The sequence below is a fragment of the Ammodytes marinus genome (assembly GCF_949987685.1).
Source record: "Ammodytes marinus genome assembly, chromosome: 5".
NCBI classification, from domain to species: domain Eukaryota; kingdom Metazoa; phylum Chordata; class Actinopteri; order Uranoscopiformes; family Ammodytidae; genus Ammodytes; species Ammodytes marinus.
The window spans coordinates 31,343,835-31,366,559 of record NC_137234.1 but is presented as its reverse complement, the minus strand read 5'-3'; the positions used below and the strand labels follow the sequence as shown (position 1 = coordinate 31,366,559).

General features: G+C 41.7%; 2 protein-coding genes across 3 annotated transcripts in view; one reads left to right on the top strand and one right to left on the bottom strand.

Moving 5' to 3' along the window:
- Positions 1-9,369, top strand: part of siah1 (siah E3 ubiquitin protein ligase 1) — a 28,620-nt gene extending 19,251 nt beyond the window's left edge. For both annotated transcript variants that reach the window (XM_080028126.1, XM_080028125.1), the window contains exons 3-5: positions 3,855-4,036; positions 4,339-4,635; positions 6,931-9,369. In XM_080028126.1, coding sequence (XP_079884252.1) covers positions 3,855-4,036; positions 4,339-4,635; positions 6,931-7,302 — 851 coding nt within the window. In that variant the 3' untranslated portion in view covers positions 7,303-9,369. The remainder of the gene's footprint in view (positions 1-3,854; positions 4,037-4,338; positions 4,636-6,930) is intronic.
- A 10,448-nt stretch (positions 9,370-19,817) lies between these two features.
- lonp2 (lon peptidase 2, peroxisomal) overlaps positions 19,818-22,725 on the bottom strand; it is a 25,069-nt gene continuing 22,161 nt past the window's right edge. The window contains exons 15-17 of the mRNA XM_080028315.1: positions 21,848-22,055; positions 21,236-21,426; positions 19,818-20,949 (exon numbers count right to left, since the gene is read on the bottom strand). Coding sequence (XP_079884441.1) covers positions 20,719-20,949; positions 21,236-21,426; positions 21,848-22,055 — 630 coding nt within the window. The 3' untranslated portion in view covers positions 19,818-20,718. The remainder of the gene's footprint in view (positions 20,950-21,235; positions 21,427-21,847; positions 22,056-22,725) is intronic.

Here is a 22,725-nt window from a genome sequence, read left to right as displayed (position 1 = left end):
TTGTTTGTTTCTTTCCTTCTCTCTGTCCATCATCCCTCCCTCAGCCTCCTTGACAGAGCAGTAGAACATAGCCTTCCCTCTATCCGGTCAGCTGACTCTCTCTTTCTGTCTCCCAGGGTCTTGTAAACTGTTAATTGAGACAGTAAAGCCTTTTCTAAATCACCTGATAATCACAAATGGGCACTGGGCCTCTCTTGTCAGACTTACCTTTTAGCCCAGCATGTGCCAACTAAACAAGGGATGCTAAGTCTACACACTCTGTGTGTGTGTCTGTCTGTCTGTCTGTCTGTCTGTCTGTCTCATTAACAACCTAACTTTCATTTTCCAAAATTGCTGTGCACAAGTGAAACTGACTACTGATCTCTGTATTTAAATCACAATATAATAATATTGCGTGTAAACCAATGAAACCCCATAATTCAAATAACTCAAATGAATGTCAAATTCACTCATACTGGGATTGGGTGTGGCAGCTTAAACATTTCTCAACTCTCACAATACAAATCCTGCCCCTTCTCCTGGCCTCCTGGATGAGGTCCAGTGTTGCTCTATTTCAGTAAAGTATGTTTAGGCCTCCAGTAATTCTGCTGACTGAGCTGCAGTCAGTATTCATCCTGTTGTATTAGCTGTAACCCATTGGTGTGTTGTGGGCTACTTTCACCTACTTTCCACTTTTTTTGCTACAGTTAAAAGGACATCATGCTTGCAGCCAGTGACTAGATTGACACATGGAAGTTTCACTCTGACCTTCATTGACACTTATCTCTAGCGATCATGAGATGACACTGCAGTGTTTCTGTTAGCCTGACACACACACACACACACACACACACACACACACACACACACACACACACACACACACACACACACACACACACACACACACACACACACACACACACACACACACACACACACACACACACACACACACACACACACACACACACACACACACACACACACACACACACACACACACACACACACACACACACACACACACACACACACACACACACACACACACACACACACACACACACACACACACACACACACACACACACACACACACACACACACACACACACACACACACACACACACACACACACACACACACACACACACACACACACACACACACACACACACACACACACACACACACACACACACACACACACACACACACACACACACTGAGACCTGGAGGAAATCCTCTACTCCAAAAATGACTAGTTGATATGTTGTTAGCGATTCTGGAGAATGCGTGTTGTCAAAATCACTTTGTCAAAATTTGTGAATCTCTCCTCGCGATCCGCTACCTGTCGGTACTGTGTGTGCACTGAAAATAAATCCATTGTTAATACACAGCCTAGGTTCTGTAAACTGGCATGTTTCTAGCTACGGTGGGCCCCCTTTGTTTACATCCCAGTTTACGGAGCCTAGGCTGTGCATTAATTAACACCATATTTTTTTTCCAACCAGTTGTATAAACGCTCATGAAGCGACCTATCAAATGACTCTTTGCCACCAATTCTGTTCAAAGCATTGTTGTTCAAGCTATGTTTGCCAAAACAGTGACTGCTTGTGCAGAGCTACACCGTTGTTATTTATTGCATGCTAGCTGACTGTGACCCTGGCTTTGGCCTAGCTGAATGCGACTGTCCTGAGCTAATTTGATCCAACTGCATTTAGTGCTGCTGCTAGCATGCTAGCCAGCTAAGAGACGTTCTATTTATAGCTGCTTGGGAATTATCTGCATCACAGCAGATGTGTTTACAAGTCGGCAGGCACAACTACAGCTAGCTAATGCTGTCATTGGGTCCAGTTTTTCCTCTGCATGTGTGTGCATGCAGAGAAGCTTAACCCCAGCAGATGTCATGCTACCATGCTTGACTTATATGGAAAGCTTATGCGAGTACCGATGATGTAGATAAAAGCATCCCATTTGGTATTTGTGGTTATTGGGCGGACCCAAAACCTTCTGTCACGAATCACTGAAATCTAAAAAGCGCTGAAATGAATTGTAAGCTTTTATAGTGCTTTTTTCCTCCAGAAAACTCAAATTGAACTTACGATGCTTTCTCTCTTTTTTTTTTTTTTTTTTTTTTCAAAAGGTAAACTCTAAATGATAGAAGTATTCATCATCATGTCTTAAACACGAGGTCAAAAGAAGAAAGAAAAAAAACATTCCCTTTGAACCAATATGGAGGATTTGAATGTTTCATTAACCACAAAGATCCTGATGCACATGCATGTTGAGGGTGAAAAGATGCCACTGAAAGATCTCATAAGACCACCAATTATGTTTCCTGACTAATCAGTATGTTTCTAGTTAACACCTTATGAAACAGTTGAATTGGCTGCTGGGTTAGACAAATAGAGGAGCCATGACTAAAGCTTTGGCAGCACTTTTCTCGTGGGTGTTAATTTCCCAGCTGTTGAGTCTACATATTGCTGCGTTTTCTCATCGCCCGATTCTCTTGTGCTCACCTCCCACACAACAGTACTATCCTCCTTGCTCTCTGCACATCCTCTCTTCTCTGTTCTTAGCCTGTCTGTCTGTGGGAAGGACTATTAAAAAGGACCAACTAGTCCAGGTAGCAGAGGCACAGGCATGCACAGTCATTCCAACCAAACCCAGAAAATGACCTGACATCCTTTGTCTTCCTGTCCTGTTCTATCCACAAAACCCCACTCCTGTGTCCACTCTTTGCTCATTTCCCCATTGTTCATTCCTTTTCTCTTACATTGTCCTCTCAACTCATCCTAATCTTCCATTTTGCTGTAACGTTTTCAGCCCTTTCTGTCCACCTCTGTTGTACTGGCTATATTTTATTCTAAACTTTACTGTCTCATTTCCCCCCACCCCCCTCTTTAACACATACCTATTCCCCTGCCCCATGATTTTTACTCTACTCCTCTCTTCCCTCTCTTTTTCTCTGCTCCACAGGCCATCCCTTACTTAACCACAAATGGGTTGCCAAGGCAACTGCACAGCACGATAGGAAACAGCAGCTACACACACACCCACCACATCTGAGTTCACTTTACTGTGTCTGGCGTTTATTTGTCTTATATGTAACCAAGAAGCACTGTGCAGCTCTGACTTTTTGCTGGGACCATTATAGACCTGTTGTAGGCTCAGACTATGGGAGCACTGTCAGGCAGTGACAGTGAGGATGCTGACATGGTCTCTGCTCATTCCTCACATAGCGCCATAAATGGCCTGTATGCTCCAAATGCCAGTAAGCAGTGTCTAAACTGCCAAGGGCAACAGGCACACTGGTTTGGAGCACTGTAGTGACTATTATATAACCTACAGCTGTCTCACTACATTTTGAAATGTAGTAGGATGACTTTTCCACTCAATAACACTGATTGTGTCTGTAAGGCAGGGAAGTTGTTTGGATAATGGGATAATAGTGTGAATGATTGATTTTCACTTTTTGTCCAAATCAGTGAATATCTCCTCACGATCCGCTACGTGTCTGTACTGTGTGAACAATATGGTGTTAATACTCAGCCTAGGCTCTGTAAAAGGGTATGTTAACAATAGCGGACCACTGTAACTATCAAATTGCCCGTTTACAGAGCCTAGGCTATGTATTAACGCTGGATGTTTTGGTTCACCAAGTAGCATCTAGGATTGGGGGTGGGACGAGTTACGTCACTGAAGACAGCTCTGTCTAGGGGAGCGTTTAAGTAGTCAAATTTAAGTGTTCTGTTATCAATAGCCTACAGTTATGTGAATAAACATTTATAAAGGTTTGTGTGAACAACAAAATCTATCCAGTGGTTATATAATGCAATGTCTGAAACGGTCTCTCTCCCTTTATCAGAAATGAGTCGCCAGACTGCCACCGCACTGCCCACAGGAACCTCCAAGTGCCCCCCCTCCCAGCGCGTGCCCACCCTGTCGGGCACCACTGCCTCCAACAGTGACCTGGCCAGCCTGTTTGAGTGCCCTGTATGCTTTGACTATGTGCTCCCCCCCATCCTGCAGTGCCAGTCCGGACACCTGGTATGTACGCTCCAGCCTGGAAAGTATGCTCTACTGCTTACATGTCATACTGAGTCTACCATTTAAATGACATTTTAAAGTTTGATATGTATTGTGCTACTCCTGCATAAAGTTGAATGCATAGTAATCAACATCAGCCAATCAGGGTCCTCGAAACGAGAGACACTATGCTAACAAATCTTAGGTGCTTAGCAGCTTTGAATGTCTTTCAGGATCCTCTCCTTACCCCTCTTAAGAGAAGAACGTCTCGCTGGGGTGGAAAAGACACCAACTCATTTCTTTGTCTGTGTCGTCTTTCCCAGGTATGCTCCAACTGCCGGCCCAAGCTCACGTGCTGCCCCACCTGTCGAGGGCCCCTGGGCTCCATCAGGAACCTGGCCATGGAGAAGGTGGCCAACTCGGTGCTCTTCCCCTGCAAGTACGCGTCGTCGGGCTGCGAGGTCACCCTGCCCCACACCGACAAGACGGAGCACGAGGAGCTGTGTGAGTTCAGGCCGTACTCCTGCCCCTGTCCCGGAGCCTCCTGCAAGTGGCAGGGGTCACTGGACGCAGTCATGCCCCACCTGATGCACCAGCACAAGTCCATCACCACACTGCAGGTCAGACCATCATGACGCGATCATTACATTTCATTTCAAGTGGCATTCAAAAGGTATTTAAAAAGTCTTAAATTTAACTTGGAGATCCCTGGGGGTACCCTGGTAAAGCTTTTCAACACACTGAAAGGGAAAAGGGTCTGTTCCATTACATCATGGGTGTGGTTAAAAACAGGAGCAGCCTCACACAAGCAAGCCTTTGACTCCACTGAAAATGTCGATGACATTTCATTTTCAGTAATTAGCAACTGTTTGTATTGTGGACATGTTGCTATTCAACCTGCCATCCTGGGTGTAGTACCCCATTGGTCCGGAAACAATGGACAAACGCATTGCTTTAAACTAAATGAGATGTTATTTTAGGAAATGTATTCTATAAAGTGGATGTTTTGTTCATCTTGGTAGTTTTGCTTTTTATTTGCCAAGGCCCAGCCACAAGTTAATGCTTCTACCAGTGTTTACTATTTCCAAAACAACACCTTAGTCTTCCAAACGTAACCCCGTTTCCCTTTCAATTTAATTCAAGCACTGTCTGCCAAGAATGAGTCAACATGGGGATGATTCAAATGTAAAGTGAAAGGTTCTGTCCACTGATTCGTACACACCAGAGTCAGATTAGTTGCCATAAGGAGCCCTCGGTCAGTGAAAAATGTTTTTTTGAGGGTCTGGATGAGTTTTGTTTATTTTAGAGAAAATAACTGATGTCATCTGCATGGGCGTTTGGACTACAAATGTATTACTACAAATCAGAAGTGTTTACAAGATGTGGGTGTTTAGCAGGCTTGGCAGGTCTAAGAAAAGCTCTAGTTGCATAATGGGAAATGAAGATGCACTGTTTTTTTTAATTAACCCACACTAGGGGCGTGTGTGTCCAAGCCTCTGCTGCTTTGATTTAAACCATTGTTTAGTGTATCTCTTGTGAGAGCTTTATGCAGTCCACGACTTAACCCATTGATGACTATGGCAATCTAGGATACATGTCCTTATCTCCTGAGGGTTTTCTGAAAAAATAGTACAAATTGTCAAGTCTACCAAAACCTTAATATCTAAGCCTGTGTAGCACATAGAAACATGATATAAAATACATTTAAAAGGTAAGGTTCACAGGTTTTATTTAAACATGCTCCCTTAGCACTTACATACCAACACATTTTTCTAAAAATCGTCAATTAGATGGGGGGGATTAATAAATTATATAAAATATTAAAAAATAATGTGCTAAATGAGGTTATAATCCTGCTTCCTTTTAGCATGGATAGTAGTCACTGTAGTCAGAGAGAAAGATAGACAGATAGAGGGAGGAAGAGATAGCTTTATTTTATAATTTAGTTCACAATTTTGGCACCATAAATCCGACTTCCCAGTACAACTGGAACGCAGAATGACTCCTGCTGTCGGGAGCCCTGGTCCAAACGGCTGGATAACACAGATGAAAACGAAACTGAAACTTAACTATCGCCTGGCTGGGCTGAATTTGAGTTGGAGCAGCAAAATATAAATTCAGAAATATTGTTAATGAATAGAAATGTGTTGTGTGAATTTCGTCAGTAGCCTACAGTAGACCTTGATTCTGCGCTACGATCGCCACTAACTGTTCTGTAATACACTATCGCCGATCAAGTGAACACACAGCCGGCTTATTTTATTTTATTTTTTATTTTATTTTTTTGATGGACGTGATTTTCGGCAAACCACACAACATTTGGGTGGTCGTGTGATTTAAAAAAAATCAACAAAACCCACCTCATGTGTATTTGAACCAATGACAGTGCATTCTATGCTTCATGCACCATGACAATTTGATAAAACAACAATGCTGCGCTACGCAGCAGCCGGCAGGAGCTACAATGTTGCGTCAGTCGGCATCAATGGGTTAATCACTGGATTGCTTTAGTTCAGAGGTGCACCACTTAACTGGCCAGCCGATTGATTGGCTTCTTCTGTAGCGCGTACATTAGTTACTGCTAATGCAAACCGAACATATCCTTATAAATACTTAGGTGACAAATAAGAGGTATACACACACACTTCACAAATGTATTGTTACACTAAATAAGTTTATAATAAAGGTTATTTAAAGTGCCTTTATATTATTATATCCTTCCTACAAGTACATGTATGGCCTTGACGTTTGCATTACTTTTCATTTGAAGTGGTATTAAAGTCTTATATTTCATTTGGGGATCCCTGGGGGTACCCTGAAAATGTATTCTTCTCAAGTTTAGAGAATTGAAGAAATGCTGACTAAACCGTGTGTGTGTGTGTGTGTGTGTGTGTGTGTGTGTGTGTGTCCACTAGGGGGAGGACATAGTGTTCCTGGCCACAGACATCAACCTGCCGGGTGCGGTGGACTGGGTGATGATGCAGTCGTGCTTCGGCTTCCACTTCATGCTGGTGCTGGAGAAGCAGGAGAAGTACGACGGTCACCAGCAGTTCTTTGCCATAGTGCAACTGATCGGCACGCGCAAGCAGGCGGAGAATTTCGCCTACCGGCTGGAGCTCAACGGGCACCGGCGCCGCCTGACCTGGGAGGCCACGCCGCGCTCCATCCACGAGGGCATCGCCACCGCCATCATGAACAGCGACTGTCTGGTGTTCGACACGTCCATCGCACAGCTCTTCGCCGAGAACGGCAACCTGGGCATCAACGTCACCATCTCCATGTGCTAAAAAGGAAACAAACTTTTTTTCCAAGAGAAAGAAGAGGATTAAAAAAAAGTTAAAAGATTTGTCATGTGGCGGGCATTTTGTTAAGGGGGGAGGCGGGTCAAATCAGTTGTGACCTCACACCACCCCCCCTTTTCTGCCTCACCCCCCTTGAGATGTGGAACTATAAAAAGACTGTCTGACCAGGCAGCCGTGGAGAGGCCCCAGGGGGTGAGATGGATGGATGAACGGACGGACGGACGGATGGATGGATGAGTGAGTGGAGGACTAGATAAACACAAGGACATTGCTTTAGTAGTGATGGTCTATAGACTTGTAAAACACAAAACAACGTATATATGTGAGACTGGTGCACGCACATGGCAGTCTCGCCCCATTCTATTGGTCATAAACACGGCGGACCCAAAACTTGAGAAGCTGTTCCGTCAAACTGTCGTCTCTTTCAAGTGGTCTCACTCTTTATTTTTTTAAAGTGTCTCTTTATCTCCTCTTCCCCTCAGTCATCCTCACACATTTCACAACACACTACACTCGGAGGAGGCTTGAGTGGGTCCCACGAGGGGGCGGGCTCAAGCTATTATTTCAACAGACTCCTGGTCAGTGACTGGTAGCTATCTAAGCTTTGTCGCCCACCATTCCCTGCTGTTCCTAATCCAACCTCATTCACCCGTCACACACCTCCACCGGATTGGACCGGTCCGGTTGCTTGTAGGGCTACAAACTACAGTGGTGGCTGGACGTCTTCAAGTATGAGCTAACTCAAACTGGAACCCAGAGCCCATGAAGTTTTCTTTTTGGGAGATTTGGTGTTATATATCTTCACACCTTGACTGAAGTGGGCTATCCATGGGACCGGGACTAGAACCTTCACCCACACAGACCTGGATGGTGTATCAACCAATTACCATAGGGCACCAACCATATATGCCCTGGGAATGCGGTGAAGGAACCTCAGTCTAAACAACATCCGTACGGACTCTTCTGGTTTCCATGCCGTTCCACACTAAGGCTAAAGATTGTGCGTTGGGAGCTTTTGAAATAGTTAAACTGTCGTCGTTGATGGTTCTATTAGACCAGACCCTACTCTCATACTGTATGGATACAAGAAGGCCCCTCAAGATACATCAAACCTGGAGTTTTTTTTATTTAATTTTTTATGTTCATTGAGTGAACACAACAGTGGAGTTCTCTCACACGCACGCAAACACATAAACACACACAAAACACACGCCTGTCCTTTGCATTACAGGCTGTGTGTGCAGGTGTAATAGTGGAAGAATTGTGTTGTTGCAGGGTCCTTGGCTCGGGGGGGGGGGGTCTATTTTGTGTTTTTCTGAACAAGGAAAAAAAACGCATTTCAGTTGTCACAGTTTTATGTTGGGTTCCTTTCTTATGTCTGTTGTTTCATTTGAATTAATTTCGTTTTTTTTTGTATGAGAGTTAATAACTCCTGATATTTGTGTTTGTATGATCGAATGTGTTTGTGTGTGTGTGTGTGTGTGTGTGTGTGTGTATGCAAGATGGACATGTGGCAAAAACAAGCCTGCTCACTCTCCTACCCCTCCCGCTCGTCGTTTTGATTTCTCCTCTGCTTCCATCTCGCTCTCTGTCTGCCAGTGTCGGCCTCAAACACTGATTGACTGTTCACCCAACCAGGAATGAGGGACCGTTTCTACCGTTACAAAATGTTGCTATTGTTATTATTAAATGGAGATTATCAAAATTATCATTTTTTGTAATGACTTTTAAAAAAAAACAAAAAATTAAAAGGCAGTTGTAAAAACTTGTGGCTAAACTTCAGTGTTTGTAGTTGAAAAAGCAAGTTGTGTTGTTCTCCTGAAGGTTTGTTTTTTTCCTCATCTATTTGTCTCTCCGTCCTCTTGTTTGTGTGGTAAGTCTTTTCTTTTTCTTTTTTTTATTGTCTGAGGAGGGAGGGAGGTCAAGCCAATCATCTCTCCCTTTCTCTTCATGTGGAGTGTCTCAGTAATGTCACTGCTCTCCTTTCAACTCCTTGACACTTGTTTCTGTTTTAATTTGTCATTAAATAAATCTATCTTTTTCATACCTGGAGCCATTTGTTTCTTTTTTCCGTTGCAGGCCTCAGGGGTCACGGCTGTGTTTTCTTCTTTCAACACTGATATATACTTGGAGGTAACTATGTAGCTTTTAATCTCAAGTCGTACAATGGAGCAGTGTGCCTAATGAGTATTACAATTTTGACTGTTCACAATATGGTTGGAAGTTAATTGGCAACATTCAAAACATACCAATGCGCATGCAAAAGCAATCCTGTAGATGTCAACAATGCAAGATGTATTTTCTTCTCCTAAATCAGCTTTGCAGCAAATGTTTAATGAGCAGGGGAAATGTACTCAACATGAACAATCTGTTTTAATTGTCTCCGACTGTGGTTAAAGGTGGAGTCAGCGACTCTGGAGAACATTTGTCAAAATCACTTTTTGACAATCAGTGAATATCTCCTCACAATCTGCTACCTGTCCGTACTCTGTCTTCGTTGACAGAAAATCTGGTGTTAATACACAGCCTAGGCTCTGTAAACTTCTATGTGAACAAGGGGGCCCACCGTAGCTAACAATATTCCCTTTTTACAGAGCCTAGACTGTGTATTAACACTGTTCTTTTTCTTTCTCAGCGCACACAAACACCGTATGGAGAGGTACTGGATCATGAGGAAATACTGTATTCACTGATTTTGACAAGTGTTCTGCAGAATCGCTGACTCTACCTTTTTAAAAAAAAAAAAAAAAAAAGTCTGTCTGTACAGAGCAGCACAAGAGGTCCCGGTCAGAAGGAAGCTAAGTACTGATATTGTTATGAGCAGGACAGTTAGTTTCCCACTGTGCCTCTGCTCAGTACTGTGTGTGTGATCATGATGTTTTAGGATGACCCGGATGTCGACTACATCTGATCGAGATTTTTAGTGTTGAAATCAGCATCCTATTTGGGCGATTCTGACCCATAATCCAGTGCGCACCTGAAGTGACGTCACATCAACGGAGCCTCCATATGAAAACAAACAGGGATGCGACGGATATAAAAGCAAGAGGCAAGATCAAGGTGCAATGTTATGATGAAATAAATAAGTAAAAGTATGTCCCAATTGTATGCCTACTGCATCCTAACTAGATTATTTTTATAGTCAGATGTAGTATGTAGAATAGAAAAAAGAAAGAGTATGCGATTCCGAATGCAGGATAAAAATATCGGGCGGATGTAGTAGACATCCGGGTCTTTCTAACCATCCTAATTCTGGCCACAAGAATCAGGACATCTTAAATCTTTTTTCTGCCATACTACAGTAAATAGTAGATAGAACGGGTATTGGAACGCAGGGTTTGTTCTTTCTTCTCGCAGAGTATGTAACAGGCTTGAGCCTCCACATACACCGACAGACAGACCGACACACACACACACACACACACTCACTCACTTTGTCTTTCTCCCACACACTCACTCACTCACTCACATGCACACACCTACACAAATATTTAGTTTAGCAGTACATGTCTAACTCTATAATATTGCTTCTTCCTGTCAGGTTGGGCGTACGCACTCTGAACATGAACACACCCTACAGCTCATGCAGTAGCACAGGTTAAACACTCTTCACAATCATTAAACATCTCTTTATCCATGTATATTTTAGTAATTGTTGGCCCTTTTTCCTCATTATTAAAAAAATGATTATACCATAGTATCCTGATATTTTTACAATGAGACCATGCCAACTATCACCAACAGATCCGGAGGTATGAAGGTTTTTAGGTGAAAGCATCAGTTTGGTGGAGAATGTCAAAAATGGCCGCCAATTGGTTGCATCTATGTTCTTTAAAATCAATTCATTAAGTAATTATTATTAGTTATACTTATTTGTAATGTCAATATGTATGATAACACTATATGTTTATCAAGAATTATATGAGAAATTTCGATATCATGATCAACACAAATTTTGCCTATTCTCGCTACCTTAATCCGAAGTCGTCTTCATGAAACAATGAACATATTATTCAAAGGGTCTCTAAACAGTTTATGTTTATTCGAATCTATGGACTGAAAAACCTACAACTAGACACAAAAAATAGGTTTCTATGACCATCAGTCCCAGAGATATGAAGGTTTTTAGGTACAAGCGTGCGATTTGGCGACCATTTTGGAAAATGGCCTCCACAGACCGCAGGAGTCGAATCCAGCTTGGCACTATAGCTAAAATTATTAGTATTGCCATATTCTAGCTACATGCAAAGTTTCATGCTTTTATCGCACAGTGCACGATTCTAGTGGAAGATTGTATTTAGCCGCTGGACCAGTGGCGTTTCCAGGACATTTTGACTGGGGTGGCTAAGGTGGGCCACAGAGCTAGAGTGGGGTGGCCATCGCACACCTGAATGAATAGCATGTGTTATGCTGTACAACCAATTCAAAGATGATTTATAATCCCAAATGCCCAAATCATGTTAGTATCCATTGTAATGTTTGTCAGAAAACTAAACCCATGAAGGGGGGGGTCTGGGGGCAAAAGTTTGAGAGGCCACGCCCCTCACACCGTAAGTCCGATTCACTTTAAATTTCTCACACAGGTACACTTGAGGGTGCTCTACAAAAAAGCCTCTGGGACCATATAAATCCGCCTGGAAATATTTTCTGCTAATTAGCATAAAGTGAAAAACATGTTTTTAACCAAAACTTTCTCAAATTTCACTCTATCAACATCATATTTCTCACGAAGCCTCGGGGGACAAAGATACACATGTCCTATCCTGACAGTGTCATCTGAACTTAACTTGAATTGGGGTTCAAGACAAATCCAGACATGATGGTTGCTCCCCCACCCCTTGCCTTCCATCATGTGGTCATAGGGGTCCAGCCAGTCTCTATGGACCACACCTAATGCTAGCTGACGTAAGGGCATACTACAGTATGAACTGTGTGTGTGTGGGGGGGAGGGGCATGCTGTCAGTACACTACGCCCCAAGGGCCTCTGGGTAATTATGTTATAGGTTAAGTCCCCCCATTCACCATATAGTAGAAATGTGTGTTTGTGGTGAGAGGGGAATGTTGAACCCAAAGAGGGAGCCCTAATACTGGGGTTTAACTGAGACTGGGTGTGTCTGCAGTTAACTCATGTGACAGACATACAGTGAACATATGCACTTTGTGCATCATAAAAAAGCCACATATGAACACTGTAATATTACAGCTTCGGGTTTTTATTTTTAATATATTATGCAGGTGTTACACTCAGGGCCGACGGACTGCGGGGGAAAGTGCGACAGTCACGGGGGGGCCAAGGCAGAGGGGGGCCCATCAGATTTTTATTTTTTTTATTTTTTTTTTTAAGCTGAATGTGGGGCCCCTATCTTCGAAGGCCCTGAACAATGCCATTCCAAAAAAAGAAATAATTGACTGGCTCATGATAGGCCCCTGATCCTTGCAAGGAGATCAGGGGCCTGCGCATGACTAAGGCATGTATGCGGGAGAGTAAGCAGGAGCAAGCCGACATTGAATTGAACTGGTGGCGAAAATAAACGCAGCGATGTTTCTATGGGGATATTTAGCTGTACAGAAATAAGTGCTGGCAAAGCTAGAACAGTTTAAGACTCCACATCACTGTGGCAACTCAACCTATCTATCAGCTGAGAAAGCGCAGAGAAAAGTCTGATAAATACAGTCATATGAAAAAGTTTGGAACCCCCTTCTAATTTTGGGGATTTTTGTTCATCATTAGCTGGGATTTCAAAGAAGCAAATTCCTTTACATATATGACATACCTTAGGGAAACAGAAGCAATTCAGCAGTGTCATTTTGTTTATTGGAATAATAGAAAATATGCAATAGGCATCATAACAAAATTTGACTGGTGCATAAATTTGGGCACCCCAAAAGAAAAATGACATCAGTACTTAGTTGAGCCTCCTTTTGCAAAAATAACAGCCTCTAGACGCCTTCGGTAGCCTGTGATGAGTGTCTGGATCCTGGATGTAGGTATTTTGAACATTCTTACATACAGTCATATGAAAAAGTTTGGGAACCCCTCTCAGCCGGCATTATAATTGACTCTGCTTTCACACAAAAAAGATAAAAGTGGTATGTCTTTAATTTACCAGGAACAGCTAAGTACTGGGATGTTTTCCAAACAAAGATTTTTTGAAAAGCAGTATTTAGTTTTATGAAATTAAATAAAATGTGAAAAACTGGCTGTGCAAAAATATGGGAACCCTTGTGGTCTTGCTGATTTTAATGCATGTAACAGCATGTAAAACTGAGGACTGAGAACACAAAATTGGTTGGATTATGTTGTTAAGCCTTGAACCTCATATAAAGGTCTGTTTAATCATGAGATCATCAAAACAGCTCCCAAAAGATCTGAAAAACAAAGATTATTCATTGTCATGGTTTAGGGGAAGGCTACAAGAAGCTTTCCCAAAGGTTTCAATTGTCAATTTCTACTGTAAGGAACGTTGTCAGGGAATGGAAGGACACAGGCACAGTTGCAGTTAAACCCAGGTCTAGCAGACCAAGAAAAGTACAAGAGCGGCATATGCGGCGGATTGTGAGAATGGTTGCACACAACCCAAAGATCACCTCCAAAGACCTGCAAGAACATCTGGCTGCAGATTGTGTATCTGTACATGGTTCTACAATTCAGTGCAATTTGCACCAAAACATCTGTATGGCCGGGTGATGAGAAGGAAGCCCTTTCTGCGCCCACGCCACAGATACAGTTGCATGGAGTATGCAAAAGCTCATTTAGACAAGCCAGCTTCATATTGGAAGAAAATGCTTTGGACTGATGAGACAAAAATTAAGTTATTTGGTCTTTATAAAAAGTACTTGTTTTGCTGCAAATTGCGCTGAATTGTTGAACGATGCACAGATACACAATCTGCAGCCAGATGTTCTTGCAGGTCTTTGGAGGTGATCTGTGGGTTGTGTGCAACCATTCTCACAATCCTCCACCTATGTCGCTCCTGTTTTTTTCTTGGTCTGCCATGCCTGGGTTTAACTGCCACTATGCCTGTGTCCTTCCATTTCCTGACAACGTTCCCTACAGTCGAAATTGACAATTGAAACCTTTGGGAAAGCTTCTTGTAGCCTTCCCCTAAACCATGACAATGAACAATCTTTGTTTTTCAGATCTTTTGGGAGCTGTTTTGATGATCCCATTCTGTCTCACTTCAGCAGAGAGTCAAAGAGAAGTGCAACTTGCATTTAGGCACCTAAAATACATTTTCTCATGATTAAACAGACCTTTATATGAGGTTCAAGGCTTAACAACATAATCCAACCAACTTTGTGTTTAAAGTCATCAGTTTTACATGCTGTTACAGGCATTAAAATCAACAAAACCACAAGGGTTCCTATATTTTTGCACAGACAGTTTTTCACATTTTATTTTATTTAATAAAACTAAATACTGGTTTTCAAAAAATCTTTGTTTGGAAAACATCCCAGTACTTAGCTGTTCCTGGTAAATTAAAGACATACCACTTTTATATTTTTTTTGTGAAAGCAGAGTCAATTATAATGCCGGCTGAGAGGGGTTCCCAAACTTTTTCATATGACTGTACTAAAGCGATCCAGTTCAGTTAAATGTGATGGCTGCCGAGCATGGAAAGCCCGCTTCAAATCATCCCATAGATTTTCGATGATATTTAAGTCATTGGACTGCAAAGGCCATATCAGAACATTGTACTTTTCCCTCTGCAGGAATTTGAACTGTGTTAAGGGTCATTGTCTTGTTGGAATATCCAACCCCTGCGCAACTTCAACTTTGTGACTGATGCTTGAACATTATCCTGAATAATCTGTTGAAACTGGGTTGAATTCATCCGACTATCGACTTTCAGGGCCCCAGTCCCTGAAGTGGCCACAGCATGACCAAATTTGACAGTAGGTAGCAGGTGTTTTTCTTGGAATGCAGTTTTCTTCTTTCGCCATGCAAAGCGCTTTTTATAAAGACCAAATAACTTAATTTTGTCTCATCAGTCCAAAGCATTTTCTTCCAATATGAAGCTGGCTTGTCTAAATGAGCTTTTGCATACTCCATGCCACTGTATCTGTGGCGTGGGCGCAGAAAGGGCTTCCTTCTCATCACCCGGCCATACAGATGTTTTGGTGCAAATTGCGCTGAATTGTTGAACCATGTACAGATACACAATCTGCAGCCAGATGTTCTTGCAGGTCTTTGGAGGTGATCTGTGGGTTGTGTGCAACCATTCTCAAAATCCTCCACCTATGTCGCTCCTGTTTTTTTCTTGGTCTGCCATGCCTGGGTTTAACTGCCACTGTGCCTGTGTCCTTCCATTTCCTGACAACGTTCCCTACAGTCGAAATTGACAATTGAAACCTTTGGGAAAGCTTCTTGTAGCCTTCCCCTAAACCATGACAATGAATAATCTTTGTTTTTCAGATCTTTTGGGAGCTGCTTTGATGATCCCATTCTGTCTCACTTCAGCAGAGAGTCAAAGAGAAGTGCAACTTGCATTTAGGCACCTAAAATACCTTTTCTCATGATTAAACAGACATTGCTATGAGGTTCAAGGCTTAACAACATAATCCAACCAATTTTGTGTTTAAAGTCCTCAGTTTTACATGCTGTTACAGGCATTAAAATCAACAAAACCACAAGGGTTCCTATATTTTTGCACAGCCAGTTTTTCACATTTTATTTTATTTCATACAACCAAATACTGCTTTTCAAAACATCTTTGTTTGGAAAACATCCCAGTAGTTAGCTTTTTGTTTGTGAAAGCAGAGTCAATTATAATGCCGGCTGAGAGGGGTTCCCAAACTTTTTCATATGACTGTACATGAGAGTGATGGCCCCTGCAAGTTTCAGTAAGTTTAAAGAAGTGCCACACTGTTACTGTCTTTGAAATGCATTTAGACATTTTAAGGGGAAAACACATTGTATTTATTATTTCAACTATTGAGTTATTTGTAGAACAGCATGCTAGTGTAGGCCAACAAGATTTATTTTCTGAATTTTCAATGCTGCTTTATTTTTATGTTTTAAATTGGGAAAGACATGTTCCAAAACGACCAATAACCTCTGTATTTAAAAAGAAATCAAGCAAGTAGGCTAATAATAACCATTAATGAATTATAGGCTATCGCATCACAGTAGGCCTATTGTCCACAATAATCACAGCCCCCCATCCATAAAGGAACTTTAAAAAGTTGAATTTGCACTTGATGTGCATACACAAGTGTATGGTCTATTATTTGTATATAGTGTGTCTGCATAGTATTGCACCAAAACAGTAGAAGTTTTCTTTAATTGTGTTTTGTACTGTCCGTAAAGTTTTACCTGCACATAGCAAACAAAATTGCACAACTGTAAGGTGTCTGTTGTATTTTTGTATTCAAATAAACAGTTGTTTATTTCTATAGTGCGCATTGGCATCTTTGAGCAAAATACCCCCAAAACGCTGCGCCTCCTGTGACGCGCCTTCTGTGACCCTGGCCAGTGACCACCATGACTAAGACATTTTCTGGGGGAAACACTGGTAAAAGTAATGATTTGGTCATACCTCAAATAATTATATTGTGGAGTTGTCTGGCTCAGAGACCGGCTTTCAGGGGGCCCATCAGGACTTTTTGTATAGGGGCCCAGAATTTGGTGCTACGCCCCTGGTTACACTTTACGTAGAGAGAACACCCAGCACTAATAAAATCTATTCCAGAGAATTGTGGGATTCACCATGACTAGAGACCCTTTGAATATTGTCTAAGGCTAAATAGCAGCCTCTTGAGGTTGAAGTCCTCATTACATCTAAGAATTTACATTTCTTAGATTTTAAAAGTCGCTCAAACACTAAAGGCCCATTAGATTATGGAATATAAAGTCTATGTAATGTTGCCATGTTTGGCTGATGGTAAAAATCATTCCATCACGAGTGGAGAATGAACGGAAAATGAAAATGTGAATGTGAATATTGATGCAAGAAGTGTCAGAAATACATTAAAAACATTCAATTGTATTGAAAAATAAATATGAAAAGCAAATACATACGTGTGCAGTATGGCCTATACACGCTCATTAACATAGTACAAAGTGCTGTCAGTAAATAAGAAATCAATGCGTTTTATTGTTTATATTGATAATGATAATAGTAAGATGTGAGATGATGGTCACCAATCAGACTTCAACCTTTGAACGCCACTGCCAGAGAGCAAAGAATTAGATACTCTCAAATTTAAATCAAAAAAACAAAACACAACTTACACCTTTTCTACCTGTGAGCAGCTGTGCCACTTTACTTTGTGCATTGCATTGTGGGGCAAACTGGATTTCCTGAACAGCACATTAATCAAGCCCATTTTTTTTCTGATCAAGCTAATCTTGTCACTTTTCACACATGAGCCTTTGGGGCATAATGTACTAGTAATGTATTACATTATTCCAGACTGTAAGGCAGCTATTCTTCCTTACCGGTTGACTTACCACATATGTAGATTATAAAACCCTTATCTGACAGCAAAGTCTCAGCTAAACAGAAAGGTGATATTTACAGCGTGGTGTGTTCTGGCCTCAACTGTTTCGTTTAGTGCTCTTGTTGTACTCTCCGGCCCTGCACACAGTTCATTAAGGTTTTGTTCAGTGCAGGCTATGAATAATGAAGCTCCCATGGGCCTCATTTAATAACACACACCCAAACACAAACACAGATCAACTGATCCTGGGCCAGTACCAGTATCCCTCACAGTCTCTTTATATAGCCAAAGCTAAAGACTGCAGTGCTAAGACCAAAAGCTGAAAGGTTTCTTCTGATGTCACCTCCAAACAAGTCGAGGAAAAATGGCTGCCTAATGATGCACCTGCCACTGCAGTCAACCATCCCTCTCACCCACCATCAATTAGCGGCCTTTAATGTTACTTACAGCGGATGTATTGAATGTCTTTTTGGTAACAATAAATTAAGAGTTCAATACACCTTCATATTCCCACCGGTGAAGTAGGTCTTTAACATCCATCTGGTGACCAGAACACGACTGCAGTGCACATGGATTCTAATGTTGTTGCACATCTGCTGGATCATGTGTAAAATACACAACTGGCTATTAACAAGTTTGCCATAGCAGCTTTAATAAAGTATGTCAGTTTGTGTTTACAGCTTCTTGGTGCTGCCCCCAGGTGGCCAGAATCAGTTATTGGAGGTACGTCATCAACGTAATTATAAGACAAATAGCCAACACACAAAAGGACCAATGATGAGCACGCTTACTTTGTGTTATTTGAATATGAATCTTTCACACTGAAGGTTAACAGCGATGAAAGTATGACTGCAGATGTTTGCACATTTTGTATCAAGAAAGGCACCTTTCTCCCATGCATCAGATCAAGTGCTGAAAGCTTAAATCTGTTTTTTCTTACACGCTTAGTTCCTCCCCTGTTTGGCTGCCCTATACAAATGCTAAATTGTCTGCTAGGCCTATTAATCTCTTCATGGTTGTCTAAATATTGGAGGAAAACAAAACACTGCACGCTGGTGTTTCAAATTATATTGGAAAATAACTTCCCATCTGTGGCACAGAGTTGAAAATCGATTTTATTTTCTGCTTCAGGGTGAGTACAGCTGTGTAAAGAAACGCACACAGAGACTGTTTTATCCCCTGGTGTATTAAACTCTCCCCCAGCATATAAAACACTCCCTTTCTCAGCATTTCAACTATCTTTCATTCAACTTAGATTCATTTTAGTTATGTAGGAGACAATATCAACTTGGTTTAGTGCGATGTGTTGTTGTAATTAAAATGTAATTAGTGCTCCAGTTGTTCTACACCACCTCAGCTGTTGAAGTACAACATTACGGTTACAGAACACCTGCAAGGCAACGATTTGATCCTGACCTTTGACCCCTGAGTTGAAATCAGTCAAAAATCATGTGCAGGGTTAAATGACCCTGCGTTCCGAATCGCATACTTTCTACTATATAGTATGTAGAAAAAAGATTTAGGATGTCCCAATTCTTGTGGCCAGATTTAGGATGGTTAGAAGTAGCCGGATGTCCTACTTCATCCGGCCAAGATTTTTAGTGTTGAAAACTGCATCCTATTTGGGCGATTCTGACCCACAATCCGGTGCGCACGTGAAGTGACGTCACATCGACGAAGCCTCCATATGAAAACAAACGGGGATGAGACGGATATAAAAGCAAGAGGCAAGATCAAGGCGCAATGTTATGATGAAATAAAAGAGTAAAAGTATGTCCCAATAGTATGCCTACTGCATCCTAACTAGATTATTTTTATCGTCGGATGTAGTATGTAGAATAGAAAAAAGAAAGAGTATGTGATTCGGAACGCAGGGTGTATCTGTATGAACACAGTGCTGTTAAGATAGAAATACAGCCTTTGTGTAAAACAAAGGGACAAAATTAAAACATTTTGGCTTTTCCATCCGTCTTAAGGGAACGGACTGCTTGGCTAGAACTGAAAACTGACGTGGCTTCACTTAGCTTGCAATTCAACAGCCAGCAAGCAAACGCTAATTAAATTAACTTCACAATTTATTTATTTATTCAAATAACTGATTACATGTTAAAGGAAAAGTATACAGCCTGGTTTTCAGTCTGAACATTACATTATTAAGAAAGCGCTACCTTTTACTGCTGTACACAATTATATAAGCATAGTAGTCGGACAAGTTTTTCCTGCAGTTTGTCAATTTTTCAGTACAATAGCAGTTATTTTGACAATGTCCACAGAAATTGTTTGCACACCTCAGTATGGGCTCTGAAACATACGCAGATGTCAAACTAACTGCAGCCATTGGTTGTTAATCTTGTTGCATAGCTACTGCATTTAAAAATCTGCATTTACAAGAAAGAATTAGTCAATCAGGTTAAAATGGCTAACGATGTGTTATCAAACACAGTCATTCCAACAGGCTACAGGTATCTCATCCCCTTCACAGACCATTTGACCAGACTGCTTTGCTCACAGTTTAAGCTCAAACAGTAACAATTAAGATGAATCAACAAGTGCAGTGTATTGTGGCATTACTAAGTTCTCATCCACTCCGATTTGATATCGCAGTTCTATTGAATATATAAAGATCCAAGCAGCCAGTCAGTCAAGAAAAAACTCTCATACGTGATGGGAACAGGATTTCGACAATGTTGGCTGGTTGTTCTGCACTCCTTCTTGGCTTTACTCACAATTATAGCTTCATCTAGCCCAAATGATATCTCCAATTAGGAAACAATGAGAAAATCACAATAGAAATGTAGGTGTTAAAGATCAAAAACATGACATGTCCAGGATTACAGCTTTGCACATTGGTACATCCTGCAAGCTGAAACACAACACTCTCCGTCCTCCGTAAAGACTATTCAGGTACACTTTCTGCACTTCAAGTTGCCTCTGTGTGTGTGTGTTCTCAGAATTATTTTACAGTTTGCTGCTCAGTTGAGGGTGTGTGTGGGCGCTGGTTGTCCCAGGAAACCCTCCATCGAAGGCTGCGTTCAGCACGTCGTCAAGGTTTCTGGCGGTTACAAAGTCGAGGTCGGCCTTCACGTTGGCAGGGAGCTCCTCCAGGTCTTTCTCATTGCGCTGGGGGAGAATGACGCGCTTCACTCCCGCCCTATGGGCCGCCAGCACCTTGTCTTTTATCCCGCCCACCTGAGGAAGGACAGACCAATCAGGGGTGTTCACACTGTGGCCACATTTAAATATCGCTGTCAGGGCGGAAACCTTTTACGTCCAAAACGGTCATTTTTCAGGAAACAAATAAAATACTGTATTTTTTTAAACAAATGAACTCTGCGTCGTCAATTCAAAGGCATTTTGTAATACTTGTCATTGGTTGGATCTTATAAAACACACACAGACGTGAACTGTGACCAATAGCACTGATTTATAAAGAAAATTTAAAAAAAGAAATGGAGATACAAGCTGAATGACTCACAGGCAGCACCAGGCCTCTGAGCGTGATCTCTCCCGTCATGGCAACGTCTGATCTGACCAATCGGCCGCTAAACAGTGAGGCTAGGCATGTTACTATGGTAACGCCTGCAGAGGGGCCGTCCTTGGTGACAGCTCCGGCTGGGAAATGGAGGTGGATGTCTGTCCCCTCCAGCGGATCTTGACCCCCCACCACTAATCAAACACGATGAGATTAAATGCATGCTAATATACCTGTGTCATTATTGTGTAAAGGAAAATACGCATTATACTGTATACGCATGTATAGGTGCATCTAGTAAAATTAGAATATCATAGAATACTTCAAGTCAAAACATTTATATTTTTTTCTTTTCAGAAGGTTGCCATTTCTGTATAAAAATTTAAACAAAACAGGCATGAAATATTTCACTATGTGTATTGAATCTTAAATATATGAAACTTTTACTTTTTGAATTAAATTAGGGGGGGGGAGACTTTTTCTATTATATTCAAATTATATAAGATGCACCTGTATATATATATACGAATCTACTCATATATTAACAAATAAATATATATATATATAATATATACAATAATATATAAATAAATATATATATGAGAGTGGACTGACGGTTGGTGAGCTGGTAGGTTTTAGCGTTTGATCTGAGCCAGCTTATAGCCAGATGGGCGGATTCCTTCATGATGTCTCCCAGCTGACCGGTGAGTGTGAGCTGGCCTTCTCCCTCCATCCGACTGGCCTCCACGAACAATATCTCCCCACCCAGGGGGGTCCAGGCCAGGCCTAGGGCCACACCAGGCAGGGTGAGACGCTCAGACACCTTCCAAAGAAAAAAGACAAACTGTGTTGATGATGACACCTTTAACGACTGTGGCTCAGTTGGTAGAGCGGGTCGGCTGATGATCAAAGGGTTGGAGGTTCGATCCCCGCCCTGTCTCCTGTGTCATGGTTGTTGTGTCCTTGGGCAAGACACTTCACCCACCTTGCCTCGTGTGAATGTCGATAGTTAGCCTGCTATCGGTGTATGAATGTGTGTGTGAATGGTAACGTGGGAAAGGAAAACAGGTCTCCCTTGTAAAAGAGTCTTTGGTCTCAATGGGATTTACCTGTAGAAATAAAGGTTAAAAAAAAAAAAAAAAAAACAGCTCCTGCTTTCCACCACCGTGCGATTAACTATTCTGACTTTATTAAAAGCAGCTGTCCAACGTCTACACATGCTACCTTAAAGGTGGAGTCTGCTCATCTGGAGAATGCTTGTTGTCAAAATCAGTGAATACCTTCCACGATCTGTACTGTGTGTGCGCTGAAAAAAAGCTGATGTTTATACACAGCTAAGTCTCTGTAAACTAGTATGTAAACTAAGGATATGTAAACAAAGGGGCCCCGATTTAGCTAGCAACATGCCCATTTACAGAGTCTATCCTGTGTATTAACACTTGAATTTTTTTCTTTTCTTCCAGCACACACACAGTCTGGTTGTGAGGAAATAT